General features: G+C 58.6%; 1 protein-coding gene across 1 annotated transcript in view; it reads left to right on the top strand.

The window, feature by feature from the left end:
- Positions 1-23,184, top strand: part of CACNG4 (calcium voltage-gated channel auxiliary subunit gamma 4) — a 57,287-nt gene extending 34,103 nt beyond the window's left edge. The window contains exons 2-4 of the mRNA XM_059908018.1: positions 11,495-11,578; positions 16,298-16,438; positions 20,441-23,184. Coding sequence (XP_059764001.1) covers positions 11,495-11,578; positions 16,298-16,438; positions 20,441-20,979 — 764 coding nt within the window. The 3' untranslated portion in view covers positions 20,980-23,184. The remainder of the gene's footprint in view (positions 1-11,494; positions 11,579-16,297; positions 16,439-20,440) is intronic.
- Positions 23,185-27,591: the final 4,407 nt, after the last annotated feature.

Below are 27,591 nucleotides of genomic sequence, written 5' to 3'. Positions count from 1 at the left end.
GGTCTCCTCTGCTTCTGATCCAAACTCCAAACTCCTGAGAGTACCTCTGATTGGTCCAGCTCGGGCTGGATGTGTGCCCAGGATCCCTGGCTGGGGCAGGGCCATGCGATGCAGCCGCTGGGAAGTGCGGGGGGCACTCTGTGAGAGACCCATTCCCAGCGCAAGGGGCTCCACGGGCATACCCCAGGGGGCCATCAGAGCCTCAGGATGGGCTGAGCACCGGCAATGGCCCGCCCTTCTCTCCCCATCTCCTGCCCCAGCCCACCTGTCTCAGCACAAGATCCTTAGAGTCTAGGACCTCGAGAGGTGCCTCCATTTACCAGACTGTGATCTCTAGGTTCCGGGTTTACAGAGACAGAATTTGGGGACAGAAATCGTCCCTCTGTGAATCCCACCGCCTGGGGGCAGGAGCTTGCACCACAGACCCCAGTCCCCTGGTGGACACTGAACCAGAGTCCGGCCCCGTTGAAACGGGTGCCATCTTTCTCCTGTTGCCGATGACAAGGGTGACTTCTTTCCCAAATCCTCCACTAGCCCCACTCCGACCGTCCCGTTGGGGGAAACGCCCTTTGGACCTGGTGGCTCCCCTAGACTGTTGGGGAAGTTAGGAAGGATCTCGGAGCGGGAGCCCCTGTCTGCCACCTGCTTACAGCCCGGAGCTGAGGGCGGGTCCAGGTGTCTGCGCAATCCATTCTCCCCTGCTGGGCCTGACACGATGCAAGTTGAGACGTTCTCTCCTCATGACTGACGGTGAGCGAGGGGTGAGGCGGGCTGCCCCGAGGTCCCCCCCCGGCCCACGCTCCTGCCCCCGCGGGCCCTGAGGCTGCCACAGTCTGTCTGGCAGCTGCAGGAAGCTGCCGGCTCTGAGCCAAAGTCTAAATGCGTCCCTCCTCCCTCAACCCACCCACCCTGCGCCCACGCTCTCTTCCGGAAGCTCACTCCCCAAACATGCCTCTGGGCTCCCCCCTCGCTGCCACCCCCAGCTGCCACGCTCACTCCTCAGCTCTGTGTGAACGCAGCCCGTCCCCCGAGCTGCCCAGACACCCGTCCAGCACCAGCCCTCATTCCTGAAGCCCCCTGAACCTGCGGCTTCCCCCGTAGCACGTGTCACCAGCTCCCTGTTCTGAGGTGATGTGGGCACTTCACCTCCCCAACCAGGCGATGCGTTCTTGCCGGCCGGACCCGCGCCTCTGGGCCCCCGCAGGGCCTGGCATCGGTAGATGGCTACTGAATTAAAGGAAAGAGTGGGCAAAGGGTTGAATGGATAAACGACATCTACATCAAAAAAAAGACCCCAAACAGATCCTAGAGGGACGGCAAGGCCCTTCAGTGACCTACGAGCTCATTTTAGAAAGGAGAAAAGAGCGAGAGGGAAACCTGTCCCGGGCGCTGGGGCTCAGAGCAACTGCGCAGGCTGTGAGGCCCAAGCACCTGGCCGTGGGGAGGACACGGGGGTTCCTCCCCAAACTCCACAGTCCGGTCTGAAGGCAGCTCCGAGAAACGAGAAGTTTCAAACTATAGACTTACCCTCCACATCATCACAATCGATCTTCTCAAAGTGCTCTGACCGGCATGGGCTAGGGTTAGGGTTAGGCCCCGCTTCCGCTCTGAAAGGTGGTAAAGACATTTCCCACCTTCCCGACGAGGAGAAGCTCTCCTGACCGCTCCTCTGCAGCCGCGGATGGCGTGCTCTCTGGAACTCTGGCCTCCGCCTTCAGACCCCGCCCTCAGGCGTCACTGGATGGCTGTGTACCTGGAAAGCTCCAGGACGGCAGAGACCACGCCTGTCTTGTCTCTTCTTGACTTCTTGATTACTGATGAAACAGAAACACGCCAAAACGTAGACTGTCTGAGACGAAATCGAAGTGGACTTATTGCCCTCGATGCAAGGTGGGTTGTCCTCTTTGGGGATGGCTCTCCTCCACAAAGGATTCAGGGACCCAGGCTGTGCCCGTCTTGTGGCTCCACCACCCCCCGGGCTGGCGGGGGAGGCCGTGCAGAGGGAGAGGTGCACCCACCTCTCCAGGAAGGACGCCTATCACTTCCGCCCACTCCCCATTGGCCAGCTGGGTCCCGTGGCCCCTCTACCTGCAAAGGAAGCTGAGAGATCCAGTGTAGCCCTGAGCCCAGGAAGAAGGATAGTGAGCAGATACTCTGCCACATCTGAGTCCCCAGCATCTAGCACGTAGCAGGTGCTCAAAAATGTAAGTTGGATGAAGGAACTTCATAATGCATAAGGTCGTAATGCTTAACAGGGTCTCACAGGGTCACTTACAAGCCAGGGAGCTAAGGCTCCCCCAGGAAAGTCCAGCCCAGCCCTCGCTGCCACTCCAAGCCTGGCAGTTCTCTGCAGGAGCCCGGGGGAGAGGCTTCCCACAGCCTGCCGCCTTACAGCTGGAGAGAGGCCAGCCCTCAGGAGAACACCAGCGTGTGCCAGCCGGGAAATCACAGTTATTAGGAGGTTCTTTGGAGATAAGCATGGAAGCGGAGCGATGATGAGGGGGCGTTCAGAGGGGGAATTACAGGGAGCTGGAGATGGGGCGGGGCCGGGGAGGCCTGGAGCCTGGCTTTGCGGCGGCAGCCGGGAGCACGGACGCCTGGCCAGTCGCGTCTGCCCCTAACCCGGTGTCACGGGCTGAGTTGCGTCCCTCCAAATTCGTATGCGGCAGTCCTAACCCCGGTACCTCAGGGTGTGACCGTGTTTGGAAATAGGGTCTTTATAGAGGCTAATCAAGTTAAAATGAGGTCATGAGCATGGGCCTGGTCATATATGAGCGGTGTCCTTGTGAAAAGGGGGAATTTGGAGACAGACAGGCGTACAGGGAGAACACCGTGTGAAGGTGAAGGCAGAGATCGAGGTGATGCTTCTACAAGCCCAGGGTGCCAGTGGTGGACAGCACGCCACTAGGCGCTGGGGACGGGGAGTGGTGCGGGGGATGCCCCCCGAGCCCCGGGAGGGACCACCTCTGCCCGCACCGTCTTCTAGGACTTCTGGCCTCCAGAACCGCGAGACCGTGAATGCGTCTGTGGTGCTTTGTAACGGCAGCCCCCCTGCCTCCCTGTGCTGGAATGGTCGAGGTCACTTCCATCCTGGGCTCCGGTCCCTCATCTGCAGACACGTCTAAGACCAGGAGCCAGGGTCTCCCCCAAACAGGCGCGCCGCTCGCCGTCGTCCTGGGCTGCCCTTTCCGTTCGCACCTGCCTGCCGCCCTCACCCAGGCAGCTCCCTTCAGGAGAGGCTGCCGCTCAAGCCTTCCAACCCCGTCGCCCTCCTGGCGGCTGTGCGGTTAGGCCCCATCTCCTCAGCCTCCCTGCGGGACCTCCACCGCACCCCCACGGCCGCTCTCCCCCCAGGCCAGGCCACCCGGGGCTCCAGAACACGAGGCCGGCCTGCCTGTCCACTTCTGCCCTTTCGCGTATGCGGACCCCTGTAGCGCCCCTCTATACACATCAGCACCTCTGGAAAACCCTAAGCTGCCACCGTAGCCAAGCTCTGCCCTCGCGCCCTCCTCCACCTCTCCCTGACCTCTCTGTCCTGACTGGAGGGGGCCCACTCTTGAAAACCTCCACTTCCAGTGCAAGGTTCACCCAGCCTCGAACCTGAGCCAGTGCCCTTGGCCCAAGACTCTGGAAGAACAGGTTTCCCACCAATAAAGAGTGTCGAGGACCCATGTTTCCCCGTCACGCTGCAGCCAATCAGAACTACCCGTAGCCCTGAGGCCACGCCATGCCCTTCTGCCTCCCGAGTGTGGGAGGGAGGGTTAGGGCCCGGACTCTGGAGCTGGGCGGCCCCGGTTCGAATCCCGGCTAGGGCGCTTGGTAGCAAATGGTGTCAGTAATTGTCTCTGCGTCACAGGGTTAGTATGAAGACGAAGTGAGTTGACAGATGTCAGGTGCTTAAACAGTGCCTGGCCATGCAGGTGCTGAGTGAACCCCTGATGTTATTCTTATCCTGAGGATAACACTGTCCCCTCCCCTCCTCACCCATCAGCGCAGCCCCGTACCCCTCAGCCCCCACCTCCTCCACAAAGCCCTGGGTCCTTTCTGGAAAGGCCTGTGCCCTCCTGGGAACGTACAGGCCTCCTGGCCTGCCGGGCTGTTCCCGCCCTTCCCATGGGGCTTGGGGCCAGGGGCCGGGCAGCTTTGGGGAAACACGGGGGCAGCGGAGGCTCAGGCGGGCTCTGAGCTCCTCCCACTGCCCGCCTGAGACAGGGACTTGGTCCATCTGGCCCTTGGACCAGGGCTGCGGCTGGTACGGACAGTCTGACTCAGGTCCAGTGAGACCTCCCTGATCTGGACTAGTTAGGACACGGCCACCTCGAATTATTATAAAGTCCAAATTGATAGCTATTTAGAACGCTTAATGTAGTTTGATTATTTTCCCACACGTAAGATGATTCGAACAAGGCTGCTGGAATGTTTGGTCCACATGGGGTTCTCTCCCTCACCTCCTCTCCGGTCTGGGTGGCCTTCGCCAGCAGCCGGGCCTCGTCTGGGCTTTCCCATTCCTCTGGTGACCAGGGGTGTTCTGAAGTCACAAGTCTGAGCACTCCCCACAGCCCACGCTGAGAAGCACCTGTTCCCGGGTGCGGGCCTCCCACCGGAGCCCCGACCTCGGGCTCGGAGCTCAGCCTCAACTCGGGGATGAGAGCCCAGGACCGAAACCGCCTCACATCCCTCCCCTGCTGTCCGACCGGATCTCCCCCTGAAACGGCACAGCTGGAAACCCATACAGAGGGCCAACTCGACTCACGTTCACCCGTCCTGGAGCCCAAAGGGGCCTTGCCGACCGGGCCTCCCCGACCCTGCCGCCCGGAGCTGCCTCTTCCAAAGCCTGGAGACGCCAGTTGCCTCCTGCTTCACTGTCAGGAAACCGTTGTCTTAAAGCTAACCCAGCACTCGCGGTTGTTAGCTGGCTTCACTCCCTGATGTGTCTGGGGAGGACCCACCCTGCATCAGAGCCCTTTCCCTGCATCAGAGCCCTTTCCCGCACTCGCGAGGATTCCTGGAAGGGCGTTGGCGTCGGGCGCTTGGGAAGAACGTGTGGTGAGACGTCAGGAGCTGGATTCAGCAGCTGCTGTGCCATGGGCGCCCCGAGCCTCCTCTTCTCTAAAACGAGGCAGAGACGTCTTTCCTCTGCGGCCCAAGGTAGGGCCTAGTTCTCCGAGCTGGGCCTCTACCCTGGGACTTGGGAAAGCAGGGCTTGTGACACCTCTACGCCTCTTTCTTGCATCTTCAAAGGTGTGTTTTCACAAAGATGAGATGGGCTGATGGGCCAGCTTTCATCTGAGCCCAAGCCAGGGCCTGTGTGCAGGCGGGGTGTCCCGGGTGGCCGTCCTGGGGAGCGGGCCTGGGGGAGGGTGGGAGAGGGAACCCAGGTAGAGGGAAAGGCGGTGCGAGGGGCGGCCCTGAGCTGACCATCACTGGTCTGGTCCTGCCGGGACGCGCCCCCAGAAGCAGGTAGAATGGGTGGAGGATGGGAACGCCTAGCTGCCGGCTGCCGCCCTCCTGCTCCAAGGTCACCCCGGTGCTGGGGGGCCCTCGCCCCCCAAACCTCCAGCTCCGCAAGCAAGTGAGTGTGTGTGCAGCTCCCCCCAGGTGACCTACCCGGTACCGCGGGCAAAAAAGCAAGAAGCAACTGGAGCAGCTGAGTCGAGGTTCGGGCAGGTGATGCCACAGGGAGCTGGTCGCGGCTTTGAGGAGCGGCTGGGATAAAGGTGGGCAGAGAAGTGAGAGGTGGGCCCGGGGCGTCTGTGCGCTCAGCCGGCACCGACGCTGCTTCCGTGCTTGGGAGGAGCGGGAGACGCCGTGCCTGTGGGAGCGCTTTGCGAGCAGCCGTAGGGATGACACGAAGATCGCCATTATTATCAAGTCACCGTCCAACATCCTTTTCTCCAGCGCTCCCCTAACTGCGACCGACCTCTGAGGCGGCCTGTTATGGAGGCTTCTGTCACACCCTGAAATGACTCACAGGGTAACCAACTCGTCCTGGTTTGCCTGCGACTTTCCTGGGTTTAGCACTGAAAGTCCTACGTGCCCGTCACCGCCTGAGTCCTGGGGGTCGGTCACCCTCGCGGTCTATCAGGGCGTAACCCCAGGGCACAACCGTCACCGCCCAGAGGCAAGCAATGGGGATGTTCCCCCACGGGGGCAAACGTCACCCACACACACGTCCCCCCGGCGGGTCACCCGCCACTCACCAGCCTCCACATCTGGGCGGCCCTGCAGTCACTTCAGACACAGCCCCACGTTTTCCCTGGAGTCAAAGATCCAGTTTCTTTTCTTTCTTTCAATAAACCTCATTGGTTCATTTTCAGACACTGTAGAAAATTTAGAAAATACAGAGAAAATGTAAAGAGGAAAATCTGAATTCACCGAGAAATGAAACAGTGGACACCTTTTAGGATATTTCTTTCCAGATGTTTCCTAGGCTTAGAGAAATACCTCTAGTATGATGTATGTAGATGAATGGATATGTTAACATCGGCACACAAAATAGTCCTAGAATCTTAGAGCAGGAGGGACGCCTTTGGGCCCAGTTCCCGAGCTTTAACAGATGAAGAAGTAACTCGTCTGGGGCCACGTGTCTCAAGAAGTCTCTTCACGCAGTGGTTCCCTGTCCCGCGAAAGGAGAGGACCCCCGTGTCCCCGGGAGCACAGGCCACGACCCCGGGAGTGCTGCGGCATTCCCGCTGTGTGGTCCGTCTGGGATCTCCAAATTAGCCGCCCCCCCTGCTCATCACTTAGCAGATAACGCAGCAAATGGCCCAATTACCGAGAGAGCACGTGTGAAACGGATGGGAAATGGCGTTCTCTCTTCTCACATCAGCCGTTAATTTTCTCCCCTATTAAATGCCTTGAGGCCAACACTCACAAAATTCAATTTGACAGGGATAGATGTGAAGTCCTTCAGACTAAAGGACTTTAGTCCAACTGAACAGGTTGGGGGAGGTGAGGCCACTCATGAACACATCCTGGGAGGCCGAGTCCAGGAAGAGCGGGTCCCGAGAACAGAAGCCGGGACCCCGAGAAGAGGAGGGGCAGGGCTGCGCTCCGGGGCTGACCCAGAGCAGCGGGCGGGGCCGGGCGAGGGTCTTGGAAGCATCAGTAAAGAAACGGCTGAAGTAAATGGGGATAGTGGACCTAGAGAGGACGCTCGTTTAGGGGAGGTACCCACGTTCTCTGCTCGAGGCGCCCTCCTCCTCCTCAGACCCCACTTCTTTAGACTGGGGCCGGGGGACGCGTCTGGTCCCGACTGCTGGCAGCTTGCCAGCCTCCTCTCATCCTCGACCTTGGGCCCCACTTTTTGCGCAAACCCTGGATGGCTGGAAACTAGCTTGTCCTTCATCCTGTTGGATACAATTCCTCTCTTCAGTGGCTTGAAGGGTTGACGCACGATAGGATGGTTCTTTTATTCCCAGGGATTATAAGTAATACCCGTGGATAGGGTCTTGTGGAGGCGGACAACCTCTCAGGAACTGGAAGTTAAAGCTGTTTGGAAACAAGGCCTTGGGTGGGAGGTGGCGAGGTCCCTGTCGCTAGCTGGAGGGTACAGGGAGAGGATTCGAGTCCCTGGTGGGGAACCTGCTCCAGGGGCTTTGGAAGCGTGAGCCTGAGAGACTGCACGAGTCTTGTTGCAACAGGAAGATGCTTTTGCGGATGCAGTACACGCAGCTTCCTGAACATCGCGTGGGGGCCCCTGCCGCTGACAGAGGAGCAGGCAGGGCCAGCACGTCTGCTTGCCTTCCTGCAAGGCTGGCCCCCAGTGAGTGAACGAGGCGTGTTGCATTTCCTCTCACCCAGCAGTGCTCCTGTGTTAGTGTCCTGGGGCCGCTGGAACAGACCATCACGAACCAGGAGGTTTGGAACAACAGAATACAGTTGTCGCACAGTTCTGGAGGCCCGAAGTCCGAAATCAGGGTGTCAGCAGGGCCCTGCCCTCTCTGAGACTCTGGGTACGTTCCTTCCTTGCCTCTTCCTAGCTTTGGCTGGTTGCCCGCGATCCCTGCCATCCCCCGGCGTGTAGACGCATCACTCCAACCTCTGCCTCTGTCTTCACACGGCCTTTTCCCTTGGGTCCAGGTTTCCCTCTTCCTATAGGGACACCAGTCACTGGATTTAGGGCCACCCTAAGTTAGTGTGACCTCATCTTAACTTGATTCCATCTTCAAAATCCTGTTTCCAAATAAGGTCCCATTCACAGGGACCAGGGGTTAGGACTCCAACATGAGTTTTCCGGGGGGAGAGGTGGGGTGCAGGGGGGACACAGTTTAACCCAAGGCAATGCTCGTTCCTTCAGTCTGTGCACAAAAGCTTGGTGTGGAAGGAGGAACGGAGGGGAGTTAGGAAAGCAGAGGAGGGGCGGGGGCGGGGACGCGGGAGAGCGGGCTGTCAGCACGCTCTGAGCAGAATCCCGGGCCGTGGGATCTGCAGTGTGTACACACGGCCCCGAGAAAGGGAAATGTCTCTTCCTATCGTATAGTTGGATCGATGAGCCATAAGTACGCATGGTTACGCAGCCACTAAGAAGAATGTGTCAGAAAATCTGCTAATATGTTGGGCAGTGTGATCCCTATTTACAGTTTCTATCAAATAGAAAATAGCACCCTAAATGCAGAGTGGAGGTTCGCAAAATACATTGGAAGGGCATTTGGAACTAACGTGTCTACATGCAAGCTAGTTTCAAAACCTGCTTTGTTTTCTGATCGAATATGTAAATATGTGGTTTCCTGGCAAAGCATTGTTTTAGCATGGTCAGTGGTGGAACAAAAGCTTTACTTCCCTAGTCCCTGTGCTATTTCCTTCTAAGATTGCCAGCAACTTTTGGATTAGTATCAACTTATTATTTTTTTAATTAAAAACAAACAAGTTTTTAAAATCTATAGGTATTGACCTAGAGAAGTGTGTATACATTATTACATGAAAAAAGTAGGTTACAGAGTAAAGTGTATTGTATTATTCCTTTTTCAGAATAAGGGCTATAACCATCATGGAAACCAGCTTGGTAGTCCCTTATAACAAACACGCAGCCGTCACGTCACCCAGCAATTACTCTCCTGGGCATTTAGCCCGGAGAAATGAAGAGTTAGGTTCATCCCAAAACCTGTTCATAGCAGCGTTATTGGAAATAGCTGGAAACCACAGGTGTAATCGCTGGACACAATCCAGAGGTCATGAACTCTAGTACATCCGTGCTGTGGAATATTGCTCAGCAGTCAGAAGGAGCAAACTATTGATACTTACCACAACTTGGTGACTCTCGAGAGAATTATGCTGAGTGGAAGAGACCAGCCCAACAGGTTACATGCTGTAAGATTCCATGTATAGAACCTTCTTGAAATGACAAAACTGTGCAAATGGAGATCATCTTAGTGGTTGCCCCGGGTCAGGGCCAGAGGCTGGGGACCGGGAGGAGGTGGGTGTGGCTATAAAAGGGCAACACGAGGGATCCTCCAGGTGGTAGAATGTTCCTGACTGTAGCATGTCAGGATCCTGGTTGGGATGTTCTCATCCGGGAAACCGGGTGAAAGGTACACGGGATCGCCCTGCAGTGTTTCTCACAACTGCGTGTGAATCTACAATTATCTCCAAGTAAAAAGATTAATTTTTAAAAAACAGGGGGAGCCTCACGCACGTGCACACGTGGGAAGACGCACAGCCGACTGTCGACCCCGGAGATCAACTCTGAAGAGAGATTATTTACTTCTTTTTCAGCCTCTTAATGTTTGACTGTTCCCACAAGCGCGGGGGACTTGGTGATTTTGTTTAGACCTGTAAAGTAGCCCCAAAAGTGTGCAGGGGGAGAGGGAAGAAGGGCAGAGGGCACCACCTCGCCCAGCCATGCCTGGAAGACGCTTGCTCGGCATCTCCACGAACGTCCTGAATCTGGGGTGCGGCCTGCTCTGGCCATCCTGACACCAGCCTGCCCTGGGCTCCTTCCTCTGGCTCACAGGTACTCAGGGCTCTCCACCAGAGTAAGAGCCATGGAGCAAAGGGTGGGTGACGTCTGCGTCCCAAAGCAGCAAATCTCCCCTGAGCCGTCAGCGCCGGCCAAGAATCATTGAAGTGCCTTTCAGTAGCGTCTCACATGACTCTCCCGAGATCCCTAGAGGGGGCCTGTGGTTGTCCCCATTCTCCAGAGCAGGAGACTGAGGCAGGAAGCTAAAACGCTCACACTTGACCCGGCTCAGACGACACTGTGGAAGCATATCCCACTCAAGGCGCCACCTCTGACACCCTCAGACTGTCCCCCACTGTCCCTGACCAAACCCAGCCTGCCCAGCAGTGGCCTGGAGACCAGCCCCCGAGCTCTCTGAAGGCAGCAGCTCATGGGCCCAGCTGAGGGGAGGCTGGGGGGCAGCTGACTGGTAAACGGGAGGCGCTGCAGGTGCCCCCAGCTCGTCGAGGCCCTTCTCCCTGGGAAGGACGGGGACGGAGCCTGGCCTGGCGCGGGCCCTGCTTCCTGCACCGTGTGCCCGACCAGGAGGCCCGGCCGGGACGTGGGAGGGTCAGCGAGTCGCTCAGCAGCAGCTGCAGAACGAGAACGGCCTCCAGCTGAAAGCAGGTGGGCCCGTGCGGGGGTCAGAACGAGCTCCTTGTAGGGCCGGGGGGCCGGCCTGGGCGTGAGGGGTGGGCTGGCAGGACAGAGCCCGGCACCCTGTGCCCCCCGACCTGTGTCCGCTTCTGCCCCGGGCACTCCCACACTGCAGGGGAGCAGGCGCTGGGAGAGCTGGTGGAAGATTCCAGAAGGGAGGACTGGGCAGTCCTCCTGCCGTCACTAAGCTACTCAGGGTGTCCCGCGAAGGCTACTTCTCTGAGCGGGGAGGGAAACCGGGCAGGAGAGGGTCTGGGCCTTTCCGGAAGTTTCTCTTCCTTCTATCACACCGAGTGAGGGGATTACAGTCACGTTGCCGACCGTGTGCAGATTCGGCCTGTAACTTAGGAGAGATTCACCGTAACTGTGTGCTCGCGGGAGAAGGGGAGACAGACAGACAGACGGACACTGCCGCAGGGAGGTGGGCGGCAGATCTCATCCTGGCCCACGGCCCCTCTCCCTGCGCGGGTCCTTCTCACCTCTGGCCGCACTGGACTTCCCACCCTCCCCAGACACACGGCCCCAGCCCTGCCTCTTCACAGCCCCGCCTCTGCCCGGCTGGCCCCTCCGCCATCCCGCTGGGAAGGTCTTTGTCACTTTTCGAGCCTTGGCTCCGCAGTCCCCTTGGGTCCTGCTGGCCCAGGATGTTCTGCTTGAGGCCTCTTGTCCCCGTGTCCTGGTGCCCCTCACTCTCGCGGGTGTCCAGACGCGGAGCGTAACGGTGCGGTCAGCCTGGGGCGCGTCCCCCGCTGAGCGCTCCTCTGCGCCCCACGCCCCATCGGAGCGGCCCTTCTGCGCCCTCCACGCCCAGAGCCAGGCACACCCGGCCGGCGAGTCTGGGGCGCAAGGACGTGGAGCCCGCGGAACACTTAACGCCCTTCTTTCCCTCGCTCCCCGCAGGGGTCTATAAGGGGCACTGCTTCCGCATCAACCACTTCCCGGAGGACAACGATTACGACCACGACAGCTCGGAGTATCTCCTGCGTGAGTGCCGGCGACCCCCCGCTTCCTCCGTGGGTGCAGCGGGAGCCGGTGGCGGGGAGGCCGATGGGCCCCGTGGGGGTGGAGGGGGCCGGTCCCTGGGTGCTCCCCTCCCTCCCTTTCTGATTCCGAATTGTTAGTCCAGAGGATGGAGTGTTGTTCACGGTTGCCGCGATGTGCTGGGTGTCCCGGTGGAGTTACTTGGCTGATAGGACCACGCCCGGCTGCGGCCCGGGAAGATGGAGTGAGGGTGGGGAATCCCTGCTCCCCAGGGCCGCTGTCTTCAGAGGAACTGATTGCTGTGGCTGGTCCAGAGGTCAGGACGTAGGCTTGCCCGGGCCCAGCATCCTGGGGGCTGTGACACCCCAAGCACACGGCCCGGCCAGCCCTGGACCTACCCACCCCTCCCCATCTGCACCCAGCATTCTAGTCTTGAAAAATCAGATTAAGTCACGCGCTGAAACAGCCATTGGGTGCCAGGCAGCCTGTGGGAGAAAGTGAGGAAGGTGCCGGGACCGGCCTCGGGTATGTGGCCCTAAGTGTCTCCGGCACAGACTGGTAGAGCCCATGAGCTGCCCCTGCCCGGGTCCTGCAGCGGGGCTGGCCCCCAGACTGGAACCCGGAACTCAAAGGACAAACCCAGCCCCACACCCTAAATCCAGATCTCGTCCGTGGGCACCTCCCTGGGAGACAGGATGGAGCCTCAGCCTGGGGAGGAACCTGGAAATGGAAAAAACGGCACCGTTTTGAAGTCATTTTCCCCTTTTGCATGAGCCAAGACGCACGCAGAGCTGCTCCCAGCAGCTCCCCCAGGGGCTCAGGCCAGCTTCATTTATGGAGAATCGATACCAGTGTCCTCAGAGGGAGCAGAGTTCACTCTGCACCTGCTTATGGATCGTTCTTTTCTAAGAGAAAGGATTTTGGTTCTGAGTCATCTAGTGAAGTAGAACAGCGTGTGGTTCCCCTGGAGCCTGGGGCAGCGTCAGGCTGCTCTGGCCAGGCCCAGAACCTGAAATAATTTAGCCAGATCTGCCCCCATTCCTCCTCCCTCACCTTCTCCCCTTCCTCACGCCTGTACTCTCTTTCTGCTTTCTGCAGGCCACCACTGAACCCAGCAAATGATAGTCCATAGGCCCGCCACAGATGGTTGTGCAGGTTGCACACTGCACAACTCAAGGGCTGTCATTTGCATAGACTAGCGTATACATAACACTCTGTGAGTTGCATGGTGCGTGGCCTGCACAGCCATCTGGGGCGGTGGCTGGTGAAAGCCAGCCCTGACGCGGGACCTCCCCTTGTTTGCCGCCCCAGGGCAGTCAGATGGTCCCCGAGGCTCTGAGGGCAGATTTGCTTCCCTGGTCACCTTGGGACTGCGCGGAAGCAGCTCCTGGAGAAACACGCCATTCCCTCCCCACTTCCCACGTGAACTTGCCTGAGGTTAATTGGCGCGGGCTCTGCCTCTTTGCTCCCCTGCCCTTCCCCTTCATGGTCCCCAGAGTGCTGGGATCTCTTTCTGGATGGGCCTTGTGGCACATCGGCCCAGAGGTCAGACGATGTGGCTTCCTGGGGTCCCAGCAGGAAGCAGAGGGGGTGCTCGGATGGATGAAGGAAGGGCATTCAGTGAAGGACTAATTACAGAGGTGTGGGCGGGGCTGAGGGAAACCTACAAGGGGCGGTGAACACACCGCAGCTAGCAACAGAAGGACCCCGTACAGCCCTCGGCCTGAACAGGTGGGAGAGGCAGGTGTGGACACTTGTGCCAGGGGAGCTGCAAGGACAGGCGGCCTGGCAGGGGCTGTGGCCTTTATGACGGGGTGCAGCCGCCTCTTCCTCGTCCTCACCTGCAGGAAGGAAGCCGGGGGAGTAACCGTGTCCCCTGCACTCTCCTCCCAAAGCCGGAGTCAGGGGACCCCGATGACCCGGCCCCTGGCCTCAGCCTCCCAGGGCCCAGAGCAGGATGGAGAGAGGTGGTCCGAGGTCCGGGAGGGGCAAACCAAGCGTGTGCTGCACGCTCACCAATCCAGCCTCAGGCTCCTGCTGTCCTCAGACCCCACCGGCGGTGCCCCGGGCAGGGCGTGAGGGCTGGGAGGGCCCCAGCAGCGATTTCCCCAAATAAAATGATGGCAGCTGCACATCAGCAATCAAAGCTCATTTGGGAAGGAAATGTCTCCTCAGTTGTGCACTGCAGGGGGCCAGCGGGGTTCATTAAGGAGCCCAAGGAAGAGAAGGGGTGACGGCTTCGGGGCCTGTGATCTCGGCTGCCGGTGGAGGTGGTGGGGAGGGCAGAGCTGACTCTCCATCAGGGAGGTGGTTTGGCGCTCGGGCTGCAGAAACAGCGAGAATTGGCCCTGAAATCGAGCCCCGCAGTGCAGGCACCTGTGAGCTTGGAGCCAGAGGGGGTGGGCAACATTCCAGGACAGAGCAAGGTCGTGGTCACTGCGGCCATCCGGCCTGAGTTTCCCTGATTCCCTGCCATTTCCCTCTGTTGACCCCGCTGGCCTCAGGGGTTCCCGTCCCTCTTGCCCTGGGCCTGGTCCCCCTTCTCCAGGCGCCGCATTTTGGGTTTGGTGGGTGGTTTCTGTGCTGACCCCAGAATGCTGGTGTCAGGGCTGCTGGGAGCCCACGGCGAGCCTGAGGGCGAGTGAGGAGATGCCCCCCCTCTGGGCAAACACAGATCCTTGCCAGAGCTTGATGTAGCCACAGGGCCGTGGGCTGGACCTCAGCCCCGCTCTGTGCAAGGCCCAGCCTGCACCGCGGTTGGTGCCTGCATGTCTAGAGCTCCGGGTGAGCCCACGTGGCAAAGGATGGTGCTCACGTGACTTACGTGGGCAGGATGGACGGCTCTGGGCCAGGCCCGACCTCGGAGATGTTAGAGGCTCCAGGCTTCCCTCCCTGCAACCCCTCTGACCCACCTGCAGAACGAGGGCATCGAGGGGGACCCGGTCCCCCTTTGCGGGCCTGCACAGATCAGAGGCGCATTTCAAAAGCCCACAGGAAACCTCCGCCCAAAACCTGCGGCTGTGAGAAGGCAGAGGGAGGAGGAGGGGGAGGCGGAGAGAAGAGCTTCATTCAATGCCCCGGACAAGCCCCTCTCTGTGCAGCAGGGCACACACTGGTGGGCTTACAAACAGGGAGACAAACGCTGCCTTCAGAGGCTGAAAGGCCGCAAACGAACTCAGCTGGCTCTGGAGGGGGGCATGCCAGTGCCCCCAGGGTCCACGGAGCCGGGATTTCTCCTGGGCTGGGAGGCCGAGCTCGGGGCTCTGCTCGCGTGCCCCTTCCCTTCCTCCTGCCTCCTCTCCCAGCCAGATGCTCAGGAAGGGGGACCCGCATCCCCTAGGGCCCTGCTAAGCACCTGATGTACCTTATTCCACCAGATTCTCATCACAACACTTGCAGGTAGTGTATTCTTTTCCTAAGGCTGCTGTAATAAATCACCACAAACTGGGGGGCTTAGAACAACAGAAATTTACCCTCACACAGAGTGGAGGCCAGACGTCTTCACTCAGCCGTTGCCAGGGCTGTGCTCCCTCCAGAGCCTCTAGGGGAGAATCTTTCCCGCCTTTTCCAGCTCTGGCAGCCCCGGCATCCTTGTCTTGAGCTGTATCATTCTTTCCTCTGCCTCCGTCCTCACATGGCTTCCCCCCATGGGCTCTTCTGCTGTGTCGCTTCCTCTTCATATTAGGGCGCTTGTCACTAGACTTAGGGCCCACCGTAATCTAGGACGGTGTCATCTCAAGAGCCTTAACTTACTCACAGCTGCAAAGACTTTTCTCCAAATCTGGTCACACTCATAGGTACCAGCAGTTAGAATGTGGACATAGATTTTGGGAGGCCAGAGTTCAACCCCTACAGGTAGGTATTACTACTCTCCCCAGGTTATAAAAGAGGGGAGTGAAGTGGTCTGAAGCTAGCTGCCCTGGTCGCCCCGCTGGGCAGTGCACAGCTGCAGATCTGGCTCTGGGGGACCCCGCAGTCCGTGGACGTGCTCCTCGGTCCAGCCACCTCCTCCTCGGTGACCTCACGAGGTCTGGGGTGATAACGCTGGTGTTGACGGAGATGGGAGATCAAGGCTGTCACTTAAGGAGTGTGTGTTGTGAGCAGGGCCTTTGCTAAACAAGCCTGTTAGGTGTGCAGAACCCACCCTAGACGTAGGCCTGTTATGAACTGCATTCCACTACTAGGGAAACCCAGTGTTAGGGAGGCCCCACCTTGGCCAAGGCCACACAGCCAGCGTGTCACAAAGCAGGGTACCCAGCCCCACCGAAGGCAAAGCCCGTGCCCTCGGCCGCCCATCCGAGCTGCCTCTCTTGGATCCGCTCCCAGCATCCCGGAGGCTTCACGGAGACGGGGTCCACGAGCTGTGACGGGCCGTCTGACAGTGTTTTCGTGCCTGTTGCTGTGGTCTCCCTGGTGGCGCTGAGGGGGTCTCCCCCCGTCCTGCTGGCAGAAGCGGGGCCCACGTCCAGGGAGAGCCTGAGACGTGGGCAGATGTGCTTCCAGGCCACGTGGCGCCCAGGGGGACTGACCAGCAGGCCGGGGCCATCACTTGGTGGTCCACCCTGCCCCACCCCAGCTCCCTACCCACCTCGGGCCTCCAGGGCGGGATGGGAATCTTCAAAGTCAGCGGAAGGGCCTTGAGAGCTTCGGGGCCGACGCCCACGGCCAGGCCGGGAGGATGGCCAGCCCCACGGCCCTCTCTCTGTGTCTCCCGCCGGCCAGGCCTCGTGCGCGCCTCCAGCGTCTTCCCCATCCTCAGCACCGTCCTCCTCCTGCTCGGTGGGCTCTGCATCGGCGCCGGGAGACTCCACAGCCGCAAGAACAACATCGTCCTCAGCGCCGGCATCCTCTTTGTGGCCGCAGGTGAGCCGTCCGCTCTGGTCCCCGCTGCACAGACCACTCGCCTGCGGCGCGCGGCGGGGATGACGGGGGGCAGATCGCAACGTCGCCGCGGGTGACGCAGGTCAGAAGTCCAGGGTGCCGGGCAGGGAGTGGGGAGCAGCTGCTTAACAGGTACGGGGTCTCCTCCTGGGTGATGAAAATGTTCTGGAACACGCGGAGGTGGTGGTTGCACAACACTGTGAATGAACTAAATGCCACTAAATTGTGCACTTTAAAGGGTTAATTTTACATTGCGGGAATTCCATCTCAATTAAAAATAAGAATAACTAGCCCCGGTGCGCGGAAGGCCACAGGGGGGCAGCGCTGGTGCCTCAAAAGCCCCCGTCGGGGAGCTGGCTGAGCTGGGGGTCGGGCGGTCCTTGGAGGGACGCTCAGGGGCCAAGGCCTGAAGGAGTTGACCCGGAGAAGACGGGGGGGGGGGGGGGGCACAGGGCCGGCGCGGGTGCAGGAGCAGAGGAGCCCGCGCGCCCGGGGCAGGGTGAGCGAGGGGGCAGCCCCACCTGCCCACCCTGACCGCCCGAGTCTCCTGGCTCCGAGGCAGGCAACAGCACCTCTGCAGTCCCCAGAGCTGCAGGTGAGAGTAACCCGCTTCCTGCCCAGTGGGTCCGAAAGGGCCTGACACCGTCGCTCCTCTGAGCCTAGCCACACACACCGCGCTGCAGGCCGGAGGCGGGTCAGAGCTCACGCCTGGTCCAGGGGAGAACCCAGTGGCCTGAGTCGCTGGGGCTGGGGGCGTGGAGGGGCGTCTGAGGGGCCAAGCTCGGCCAGTGGCGTCCTCAAGACTCCGGGCGGCCCGGCGGGATGAAGACGGTGCAGCAGGGCTGGTCGTGCTGCGGCGGGAGCCGCTGACTTCATAGGCCTCGTCCCCGTGTATCAGCGTGAGCAATGTCACAGCTCCGCCCGCAGCTCTTTCCTGAACTGTCATCAAAGCTCCTTGCACTGTCCTAACGGCGTTCTCGCTTTCCAAGAGCCTTGTTCTCACACTGGACCCGTGAGGCAGAGCGGCGCGAGGGTCCCGTGCCTGGTCTCTGAACCCTAAGTCAGCCCAGTGGCACCATGGGGGTGGCAGTGAGACTCCCAGCCACGGGGCCGGGCGTCCTTCACTGGCCCAGGAAGGGGCCTGCGAGCTGCGCGGCCCACGTAAGTCCCCAGAGGTCATCTCATCCCCGTCTCTTTTCATGGCTTCTCTTGGAGAAGGAAGGTGACTGCCGTTTGCATCGCGGAACTGCGGGCCACAGCAACTCAGGGACCGGCTCAGAATCTCAGGGCCAGGGTTCCTGGCTGCCATTCCTGTGCTTTTTCTCCCGGCCCACTTCAGTCTTTGTCTCCTTCCAGGGCAGTAAATATATGTGTGTGTGCATCTGCGGGGGATGTATGTGTGAGTGTGTGTGTGTGTGTGAGTGTGCATGTGTGCATCTGCGGGATGTGTGTGTGTGTGTGTGTGCGCGCGCATCTGCGGGGTGTGTGTGTGCGTGTGCGTGAGCGTGTGTGTGAGCATGTGTGTGTGAGCATGTGTGTGTGTGTGAGTGTGTGTGAGCATGTGTTGAGAAGGAGGATCTCCTTAGGGAGAAGCAGGATGCTCCTTCGTGGCCAGGTCCCCGTCCTGTCCCTTCTCCTCACCTTAGCCCAGAACGGGCGCCAAGGCAGGAAGGCAGGGACACACCCCATTCTCTCTCCTCCTCCAAGCAGGCAGATCGCTCAAGGTGTGGACTTGAATCCTGCTGTGCCGTTTGAATCCCGTCCCCTTTCCTTTCCCGAGGAAGTGCACCCCCATCACCCCAGCTCCTGAGGAGGTGGTCACGTGCCCCAGGCGGTTTCCCTGAAGTCACCCGGCGGCAAAGACAGGCTGAGCCCAGGGCTGTCAGCCTCTAAAGCGTGCTGCCCCCTGCACTGCCTGTTCCCCCCGGAGGAACCTTCTCAAAGGCATCTCCAGATGCCCTGGGTCTCCAGAGGGGCTGTGGCGCCCGGGGTGCAGAGACACTCAGCTGAAAGCACAGGTCTAGCCACAGAGGAGAGGACGTGGCAGCGAGGTAACACAATGGCCGTGCAGGCAAGCAAGGGGCTGTTCGTTGGTTCCCGTTTATTCCCTGGATCACGGAGCCCTGATCGTGGGCCAAGGCAGCGCAGACCCAGATTCACGCGCAGGGCCCGGCGGTGAGGTGAGACAGGCCGTGCATAATTCTAGGTGGGAAATGATCGGAGCCTCAGGAGAAGTGTGGTCTAAAGGCTGGGAGAGTCAGAAGAGGACGCCGGTAACTTCTTTGGGAACATGGAATCAGTTGGGATGTGATTTACAGAGCATTCTTATGACTTGTGCAGAATAGGGGAAGGAGAGACAAAGCCAGCAGGCAGGGAGAGGAGGGACGGAAGGAAGCAAACCGTGATTGTGAAAACCCGTGTCAGTGGGGGCTCTTCTGGGGCACAGCGGAAGGGACGAGGAGTCCAGACCTACAGCTGGATCACTGAGCCCTTAGCAGGAAATACTCTAACCCATCCACGCTGGGATTGGTGCAGTAGGAAGATGGACAGAGGACCTGGGCAGGGCACAGATGATACAACACATTACGATAAAACACAATAGACTGTAATAGAACTCAAAGCATGCTCTCTGTGTGCTGGGCGCGGTGCTTTGTATGCATTAGCTCGTTGAGTCCACACACCCACCCAGTGTAGTGCGTGCCACTGGCATTCTCACTTTGCACGTGAGGACCCTGAGAGGTAAGTAATTTGCACAAAGTGCCAGAGATGAGAGTTGGTAGAACCAGGATTCAAACCCAGGCAGCTCGGCTCTGCTCAACCTCACTTATAATGAGAGAAAATCACATAAACACACTAACGGGTTTCACCTCCCAGACTGGCAAAGATCCAGAAGTTTGATACTATGAATTATAGGCTGATGAGACATTTTGTGCCACTATGGAGGGTGCTTGGGCTGGGACTCTGAATTCAAACACAACTAAGCACAACTCAAGATCGTGGGACAGAAAAAGGACATTAGTGGAGACCCCAGTGAGATCCGAGGAAAGTCTGGAAGGTAAATGGATAGTAACACGCCAGATGGGCTTCCTGGTTGTAACAAATGTACATGGTAACCTAGGAAGTTAATGGGGGAAAACGGAACGGGGAGTTGGAAAGGGGCTCTCTCTGTACTGACTTCACACCTTTTCAATAAAGCTAAAATTATCCCCAAATAAAAGTTTGTTTTTAAATGCACACACCCGGTGAGGCAGCAGTTTCACTTCAAGGAAGTCATCACATTTTTACTCACGTGTGTGTGGAGTGGTGTAGACATAAGGCTGTCTCATAGCCGAGGGCTGGAAGCCACCTGCATGTCCGGAGCAGAGGCCTGGGTAGATGCCCCTGCGGCGGGGTTGGCGCCACGAGCAGTTAGAAAGACAGAGATGGCTCTTCCTGTCCTGATAGGGAACTGTCTCTCGGGTGGAGACAGTTGAGTGAAAAGGCAAGGGGCCAAAGAGCATTGTGCAAAGCAAAAAATGGAAGAGAGAGAGAGAGAGAGAGAGAGAGAGATGGAGGGAGGGAGAGAGACTGGATATGGATATGAGAAGGATATATGAGAGAAGATAACAGTAGCTGCCTTAGGAGGGGAACTGGGTAGTAAGAGCCTGTGTTTTATTATATACTCACTCAAACTCTGTACTTCATTACCCATTCAAAATCAACTACTTTTACTTAAAATTAGCAACCAGAACAAAGACATACCCACCAAAAAGGGGAGTGGCCACCATCCCCTGCTCCACCCATCTGACCCTGCTCTGCCAACTGCCTTCTACTCTGCCCACCAGCCCCTGCCCTGCCCCGCCCACCAGCCCTGCCCCGCCCACCTGCCCATGCCCCTCCCACCAGCCCCTGCCCCACCCACCTGCCCCTGCCCAGCTGTGGGTCTAACCTCTCTCTGCCTTTGTTCCCACCCCCACCCCCACCCCCCTCCTGCTTCCCTTTCAGGCCTCAGTAATATCATCGGCATCATCGTGTACATTTCCAGCAACACGGGAGACCCCAGCGACAAGCGCGACGAAGACAAAAAAAACCATTACAACTACGGCTGGTCTTTTTACTTCGGAGCCCTGTCTTTCATTGTGGCTGAGACCGTGGGCGTCCTGGCCGTAAACATTTACATTGAGAAAAACAAAGAGCTGAGATTTAAGACCAAACGGGAGTTCCTTAAGGCTCCCTCCTCGTCGCCCTACGCCAGGATGCCGAGCTACCGGTACCGGCGACGGCACTCGCGGTCCAGCTCCAGGTCCACCGAGGCCTCCCCGTCCAGGGACGCGTCTCCGGTGGGGCTCAAGATCGCCGGGGCCATTCCCATGGGCGAGCTGGCCATGTACACGCTGTCCAGGGAGCCCCTCAAGGTGACCACGGCCGCCAGCTACAGCCCCGACCAGGAGGCCGGCTTCCTGCAGGTGCACGACTTCTTCCAGCAGGACCTGAAGGGAGACGTGCACATCAGCATGCTCAACCGGCGGACCACCCCGGTGTGAGCCGCCCCGTCCTCTCGGCACCGGCCTCTCCCCAGGTGGGCGGCTTGGACCCCACAGGGGGCATCTGACCCGTAAGACGGACCAACAACAGACTGAGGCCAAACCCCACCCTCCCGGGTCTCCAGAATGGGTCGCGGGCTGGCTTGGAGCGAAGCCCCGGAGATGGGAATCAGAAGCAAGAAGGCTGATTTTATCCCCAAAAAGGGTGTTTTGATGCCCCGGGGTTCCGAAATCTCCCAGGAGGCCCCAGAGCTCTCCTGAGGCTGCACAGCCTTGCCCCACCCGGGAAAACAAAATCGAGCCATTATCTCCTCTTGGAAACACATCTTCTGCCAGAAGAACAGGCTTTCGGGGCCTTCCCTCCCTGCCCGGGCTTCACCAGGCCCGCAGGGGCCTTTGGATGCTGGTCAGCTGCTTTTGAACCCAAGGTTCTGGCGTCTGTGAGCCGCAGGCGAGGAAGCCGAAGCTTGCCCCCTTTCCTTCTGTCTCTCTGTCTGTCTGTCTCTGGCAGCGGCCGCTTGTTGAGGTAACACTGACGCTGAGGAGAGAGCCTGTGACCACCTGGTGCTCTGGCCTTTGTGCTGTCCGGGGCCGCTTCCCTCAGCCTGGGGACGTCGAGGCCTGCGGAGGAATCCGTGGGGTTTGGGGGCGTCTTCGCTGGCCTGGGCGTGAGGTAAAGGCTCTCCTCTCTGCTTCTGGAAGGTTCTGCCTCACATGGAAAGGGCAGAAGTCACTGACTGTACTTGAGAGTCAGGAAGATTCCACGGGTCAGAGGAAGGGTGGTCTCTTACTTTGTCCCCCCACCTCTGCGCACTGGCCTGAGGAGCAGCTCTGCCCCTCCTGGGGGGCCATAGGGACAGACCTTCCCTCCAGCTGTTTGGCAACAAGAGCCCGAACCTTGTGCAAGAAAGGGAGACCCGAGGGTGAACAGAGACCAGAAGATCAGAACAAACCCCCGTTTCCGGGGTGGCCACTCATCCTGATTTCTTGCAGAAATGCCAGGAGAGCAGTTACATCAATTCCCTCTTGAAAAGTGGCAGCAGCCCCTGCCTCAGCCCCTGTTCCTGTCACTTCTTCTGCCCCCACCCCGCCCCGAAAGCACTCAGCGAGGAAGTTTGGATGAAAGGGCCAAGCACCTGGGAAGTGAGGCGGCAGGTTCCATGCTTGACATTTTTCCAACCGTTTCTCCCCTCTGGAGGCAAGCAGAGAATGTGGAAGCGTGTCCGGGCTCAGAAGGAAAGCTTTCTGGAACACGGAGCTGAGCCTCTTTTATATAAACACGTGCTTTCTGAAGACAGATCCTTTCTTACTTTTTGAGACCTGGTAATCCCTCTGAAGCAGTTGTCCGCAACCCCGGTAGCTGTCGTACTCAGAAGTGACAAGCAAGTTCTTACCTCAGCCACCTGCTCGTGGACCCCCTAGGCGGACTCGGCCCCGGGAGTTCAGATCCGGGTCATGGTCGTCGCCATCCTCCGCCGCCCCCAGAGGGGACCTCCACATGTCCCGCCCCCAGTGACCGCGTGCCGGGGCCCCTCCGCGCTTGCTCGAAACCCTTCCCTCCCGTCGAGGTTGGCTTTGTGTGGTTTGTCCAAGCATGTACAGCAGTGAGTGCTGGAGTGTCCGGGCTCGTGGCCTGCCCCTGCCCGCCTTCCCCCTCCCCAGGCCATGACACCATCCCACCAAGCTAGAAGGATGGGGGCAAAATCTGGGGACTCATCCCCAGCAAGGTCACTTCCAAAAGCAGGCAGCCTTGTCCTTTCTTCCACGTAAGCCACCTTCCCACCTGCTGCCCTGGAAGTTTCCATCATTTCGTGGAGAAAGCTGTGTTCCAATGAATCCTACCTCTTGCCCAGTCCCAGGAAGAGAACGCAGGGCCCACTTTCGGGACGAAGAAAGTAGAAAGAAGCGACAGGAGGGACAGAAGAGCAGGGGGCAGAACCACCTCAGCGCCTCTGGTCTTCACAGCCTTTCTCCCACCGTTGCCCCAGGTTCTGGTTGCCCCCTCCTCCTCGCCTGCCCTCGCTCTGAGACCTGCGCCCACGGGGGCACTGGGTGGCCTGTGCCCCCCACACTCCCCCGACCCCACGCCCTCTCCATCCTGCCCCTGTGTGTCTCGCCAGTTAAGCCCCTGTGAATCCCGTACCTACTACTGGTTTTGGGTTGTTAGTTCTGTCTTTTTTTAATTAAATAAAAACATTTTTGAAACGTTCTCTTCTCGATGTGGGAGGGGGGAGGGGGGGTCCCTTCAAGTCTTCGTGGGCACTTAGTGTCCTCAGGTCTAGGAGATGCTGGGGACCCTCCAGGAGAAGGGGAGGCGAGAGCGGACCCTGTGCTGGTCAAGGCCAGTTTCTCTGGATTTTGTCCGGGTCACTGGCCACCCCCCCGGCACCGCCAGCTGGCTTCACGCTCCTGGGTGATGCCATGGAGGTGCCCTGTCACAGACGAGGCAGAAGAGGGACAGGCCACCCCCGGCGTGGCGGAAGCGTCTGGGCAGCTGAGCAAGCCAGGCCTGTCTTTAGAGTCTGCAGGGCAGGCGCTGGCTGGACCGGGCTGCAGCCTCAGGGGCGCCAGGCTGCCTGGTGGGTTCCTAAAAAGTCCCAGAACCAGCCTCCTTCCCCTCCCAATTCCAAAATGAATGAGGAGCAGATAGAGGGGTCCTGTCCCAGAGTGTGAGCTTTTATGCCTGGAGGAACTGGACGGGAGAATGCGGCTCCAACCAGAGGTCAAATGGCACGGAAGCCACCCAACCCCAGGCATGGCAGCTGCCTGCCCCCGCTCCCAGCCACCGGGAGGAGAGAAATCAGGGATGGAGAGGGGGACCAGAGAGACCCCTCTGATCAAGATACTGCACAGACCCCCGCCGGTCATGGTGCAACCCGCCAGGTTCACGCTGGCAGGCGGGCACCGGCTGTACGTCCACCCACCCCTTGGACAGGCATTGAGGCCGGATAATCAGCATCTTCCCCTGGTCCCACTGGAGCTGCAGCCCAGCGCACCTTCACATCCAGTGACACGTTCCCCTCTCTTTCAGGAGAATTTTCTTCCTGAGAGCCGTGGCCTTCTCTGGTCCTCCTGGAGCCAAGATGCACTGGACTCTTGAGCTTCCTTCAGGAGAACGTTGGTGTCACGAAGGCCTTTCCCAGGGCTTTGGGAGCGAGGCTGAGGTCCCAGTGTCCCCACATCCCGGCCCTTGTGGCTGCAGGAACCGGCTTGTCTGAACTTTCAGCCCTGGCTTTTTAATCCTCTTTCCTCCTTCCTGAGACAGGCACCCGGGGACACTGGTGTTCCCAGAGGCCCTGAGCCAGCCGGTGCTGGGGCAGGGGACCTCTGCCCTGTCCCACCCACTGACCCCTGCCAAGCTCCGGGCTCACGGCTCTGCCAGCCCGGAGCCATGACACTCGGCGTTGGCACCAGGGGCCAGAACTTCTGGTTATTTTTAGCCCTGAGGAGACTCTGGCTCAGCACACGCTTTTTGCAGCGGTCCTGGGCGGACTCCTGTGCGGTCTGCATTCAGCGCCACGGTACGGCCTCCGTCCGACGCGGGGCTCACGCGGCCACGCGTTTCAGTTCAACGAAAAACTCTGTCTCCATAACCGGCAGAGTTAGAGCCGCGGGAACCGACACGGAACTGGGTGGTCTAGGGCCCAGAGCCCCCTCCGGCCCTCACTTTACCCTTTCCCTGTATCACTCAGAGTAGGCTAATGATGTAGCTAACCACCCCGAGTGCAGAATGGCTTAGTACAATGGAAGTCTATTTGTCACTCACAGAGTCCGATCCATGGGGCGGGTACATTGTGTACAGAATACACACCGTCATTCAGAGGTTCAGAGACCCGCCGTGGAGGCTCTGCCATCCACGACCTGGGTGTCTAAGGTTGCCCTTGGCGTTGACATCCAGCGGGCAGATGGAGAAGGCGGACGGCAGGTGGTCTTGTGGGTAGAGGGTGTTGTGAGAGGTTTTAATGGACCAGGAAGTCGTGACATCCCCTTCTGCACACATGCCACTGGCCAGAGCTCAATCACGTGGTCCCACCTGAGAGCCGGGACACAGGCTGTGTAGTCTAGCTGGGGAGGGGAGGAATACAGTTTGGGGCACAGCTGGTCAGTCTCAGCTCCTGGTCTGGGTCTTTGGGCATCTCCCTCTTTTGCCTCCCCTCCCCGATCTTTTTGGGAGTGCCTACTTGAAACTGACCCCTTTGCCTGGGACTGCATCAACCTCTGTGTGTCCAGAGCCCCTCCTCCAGCTCCAGAGTTGAAGTCGGGCCTCTTCTCTGCTCTGGATGCCCCATCTGTAAAATGGGTCCATGCTACCTTCTTCCTAGGTTGGAGGAGCAGGCTTGAGCTCAAGCCTTGACGTAAACAGGAATCTCAGGATCACTGGACATCAAGACCAGCCGGGGTGGCAGGTATCTTAGGAATCATCTCATTCAATGTGCTCATCATAGAAGAGGAATCAAGTCCAAAGAAGGAGGCGAGGGAGATGGAAGGGAGAATAAAAGGAAGGAAGGAAAATTTTTTGAGGATCTTCAGAACAAACTCAAAAGGGAGACACCACTAGCCCAGTGGTTCTCAAGTGGGGGGGGGGGGTGATTTTACTCCCAGGAGACATTTGCCAATGTCTGGAGACATTTCTGGCTGTCACAGCGGGGGAGGGCATGCTCCTGGCGTCTCGGGTGGAGGCCGAGAATGCTGCTCAACTCCCTACCGTCCCCGAGAATCATCTGGTCCAAAATGTCAGTTACTCCCGGCTGGTTTTACAATGAGGGGAACCGAGGCACAGAAAGGGGGAGGATCACACAGCGGGTTTTCAGTGCTGCATCGAGGCTGTGGCCACATTAGCAAAACTCACGTACTTATTCTCAGTATTTCCTTTCCCTTCAACACACTTGGATTTCTGCCTTTCTCCTCTTCACTTCTGAGCCAACAGTTGTGAAAACAGAAGTTGGAGGTTGAAGAAGGAAATGGGAAAAGGGCCACCTTTCCCTGGGGGAGGGGAGGTGTGCCTTGTCCCAGGGTTTGGGGGCAAAATGCTGATGGAATTGAACCAAAGGGCAGTGGTAGGACAAGCCCAGAATCCTGGCCCAGCTGGCCACTGGGCCTCACCACCCACTGCCGGCAGCTGCAGCGACGTGGCCAAGAGCCGGAAAGACAGAGACCAAATCCCCCAGCCACCCTTGGGCAGCACCGGCCAGTAACCCAAGCTCTCGCAGAGCCCCAGTTCCCTCCCGGGGCAAATGAGGAAGGAGGGTAACGCTTCCCTCCCAGGGCCGCTGGGAGAACGAATTAGACTTTAACTTAAGCAAACATTCATAAATACGCCAGCTTGGGGACTGGCCTTAGAGTGAGCTTTCAGGAGCGTCTGTCGACTAACAACACTCAAGGAATTTCCCCAAAAGAATTATTCTAGAACAGCCCTGGAAGGAGGTGCTCTGAGAGCCGGGCCCGCGGGGTGTCTGTGCCGGCAGCACTTCGGTCGGGGAGGAGCCCGTCTTCCAGCCGATCCAGGCACTGGGTGGTGTCCCCGGGAGGAGGCTCCTGTCCCAGTGGCTTCTCTGGCTGGTGCCCGTCCGTTTCTGCCCTCAGTGGTCCCCAGGCTGTGTGGGGAGAGGTCCTGTTTTAGGTCCCTAGTGTGCAGTTGGCAAGAGGAGAGGCCTGGCGGCGGGGAGAAGAAGGTGGGGGGCAGGCCTCCCTGCAGGGGGCTCAGAGCCAGCCACGTGACTTCTGCTCCTGAGCTGGTTCCTAATATAGCACCCCTGGCCGCCCAGCCCTCGAGTTGGGCGGGGGAGGGGAGGCACCGAGGGGACCTTAGAATCCAGAGCGGGAGACGGGGCAGACACACCTGATACAGATATTTTTAAACTTGCAGCTTCCAATAAAACTGCTGGTGCAACCTCAGGAACAGAAGTCTGCGATCAAAGAGGGTGACAGACCCACCTCCTCGTGTTCACAACTTCAGGAAAGGGGGCTGGGAGGGACCTACGTCCTGACCTTTGTCCCTTGATAAGGATTCTCGGAGATACGTTAACCCCTGTGAGATCTCCAGAGTCCACAAATTAAATTGCAAATAACTAGGTGCTTTTTAAAACAAATATTACTTATGTTTTTCTCATTCTAAGAGTATTGCATTTTACCTTTTAAAAAAATCTGCAAAATACAGAAAAGTTAAAGAAGAAGACACTACCAGCCAAAATCCCACCACCTAAGATGTAAGCACAGTTAAGGTTTCACTGCACCCAAATGTATGTGGGGTCAATACCCTGCCCCTGTTCACTGTTATTCATTATGAGAATCTTCCCATGTCTTTAATTTAGATTATTCTTCGAAAACATAATCTTTAATGACTGCATGACACAGAGATCCCACCATTTATATAACTATTGCCGGATTCGGGTCTCTAGATCTTAAACGGTGTCTGGATGAGACCAAAGTTCGGGGATATTCAGGCTGCCTTTGGTTAAGGTCTGGTGACTTCTCTGGGAATTCCCTGCCAGTTCAGTGGTTAGGACTCCGTGCTTTTACTGCCGAGGGCCAGGGTTCAACCCCTGGTGGGGGAACTAAGATCCTGCAAGTCGCGTAGCCAAAACAAAACAAAACAAAACAGAATGATCTGGT

The sequence above is a fragment of the Balaenoptera ricei genome, chromosome 20 (assembly GCF_028023285.1).
Source record: "Balaenoptera ricei isolate mBalRic1 chromosome 20, mBalRic1.hap2, whole genome shotgun sequence".
Lineage (NCBI taxonomy): Eukaryota > Metazoa > Chordata > Mammalia > Artiodactyla > Balaenopteridae > Balaenoptera > Balaenoptera ricei.
This window is presented reverse-complemented; position numbering and strand designations above follow the sequence as displayed.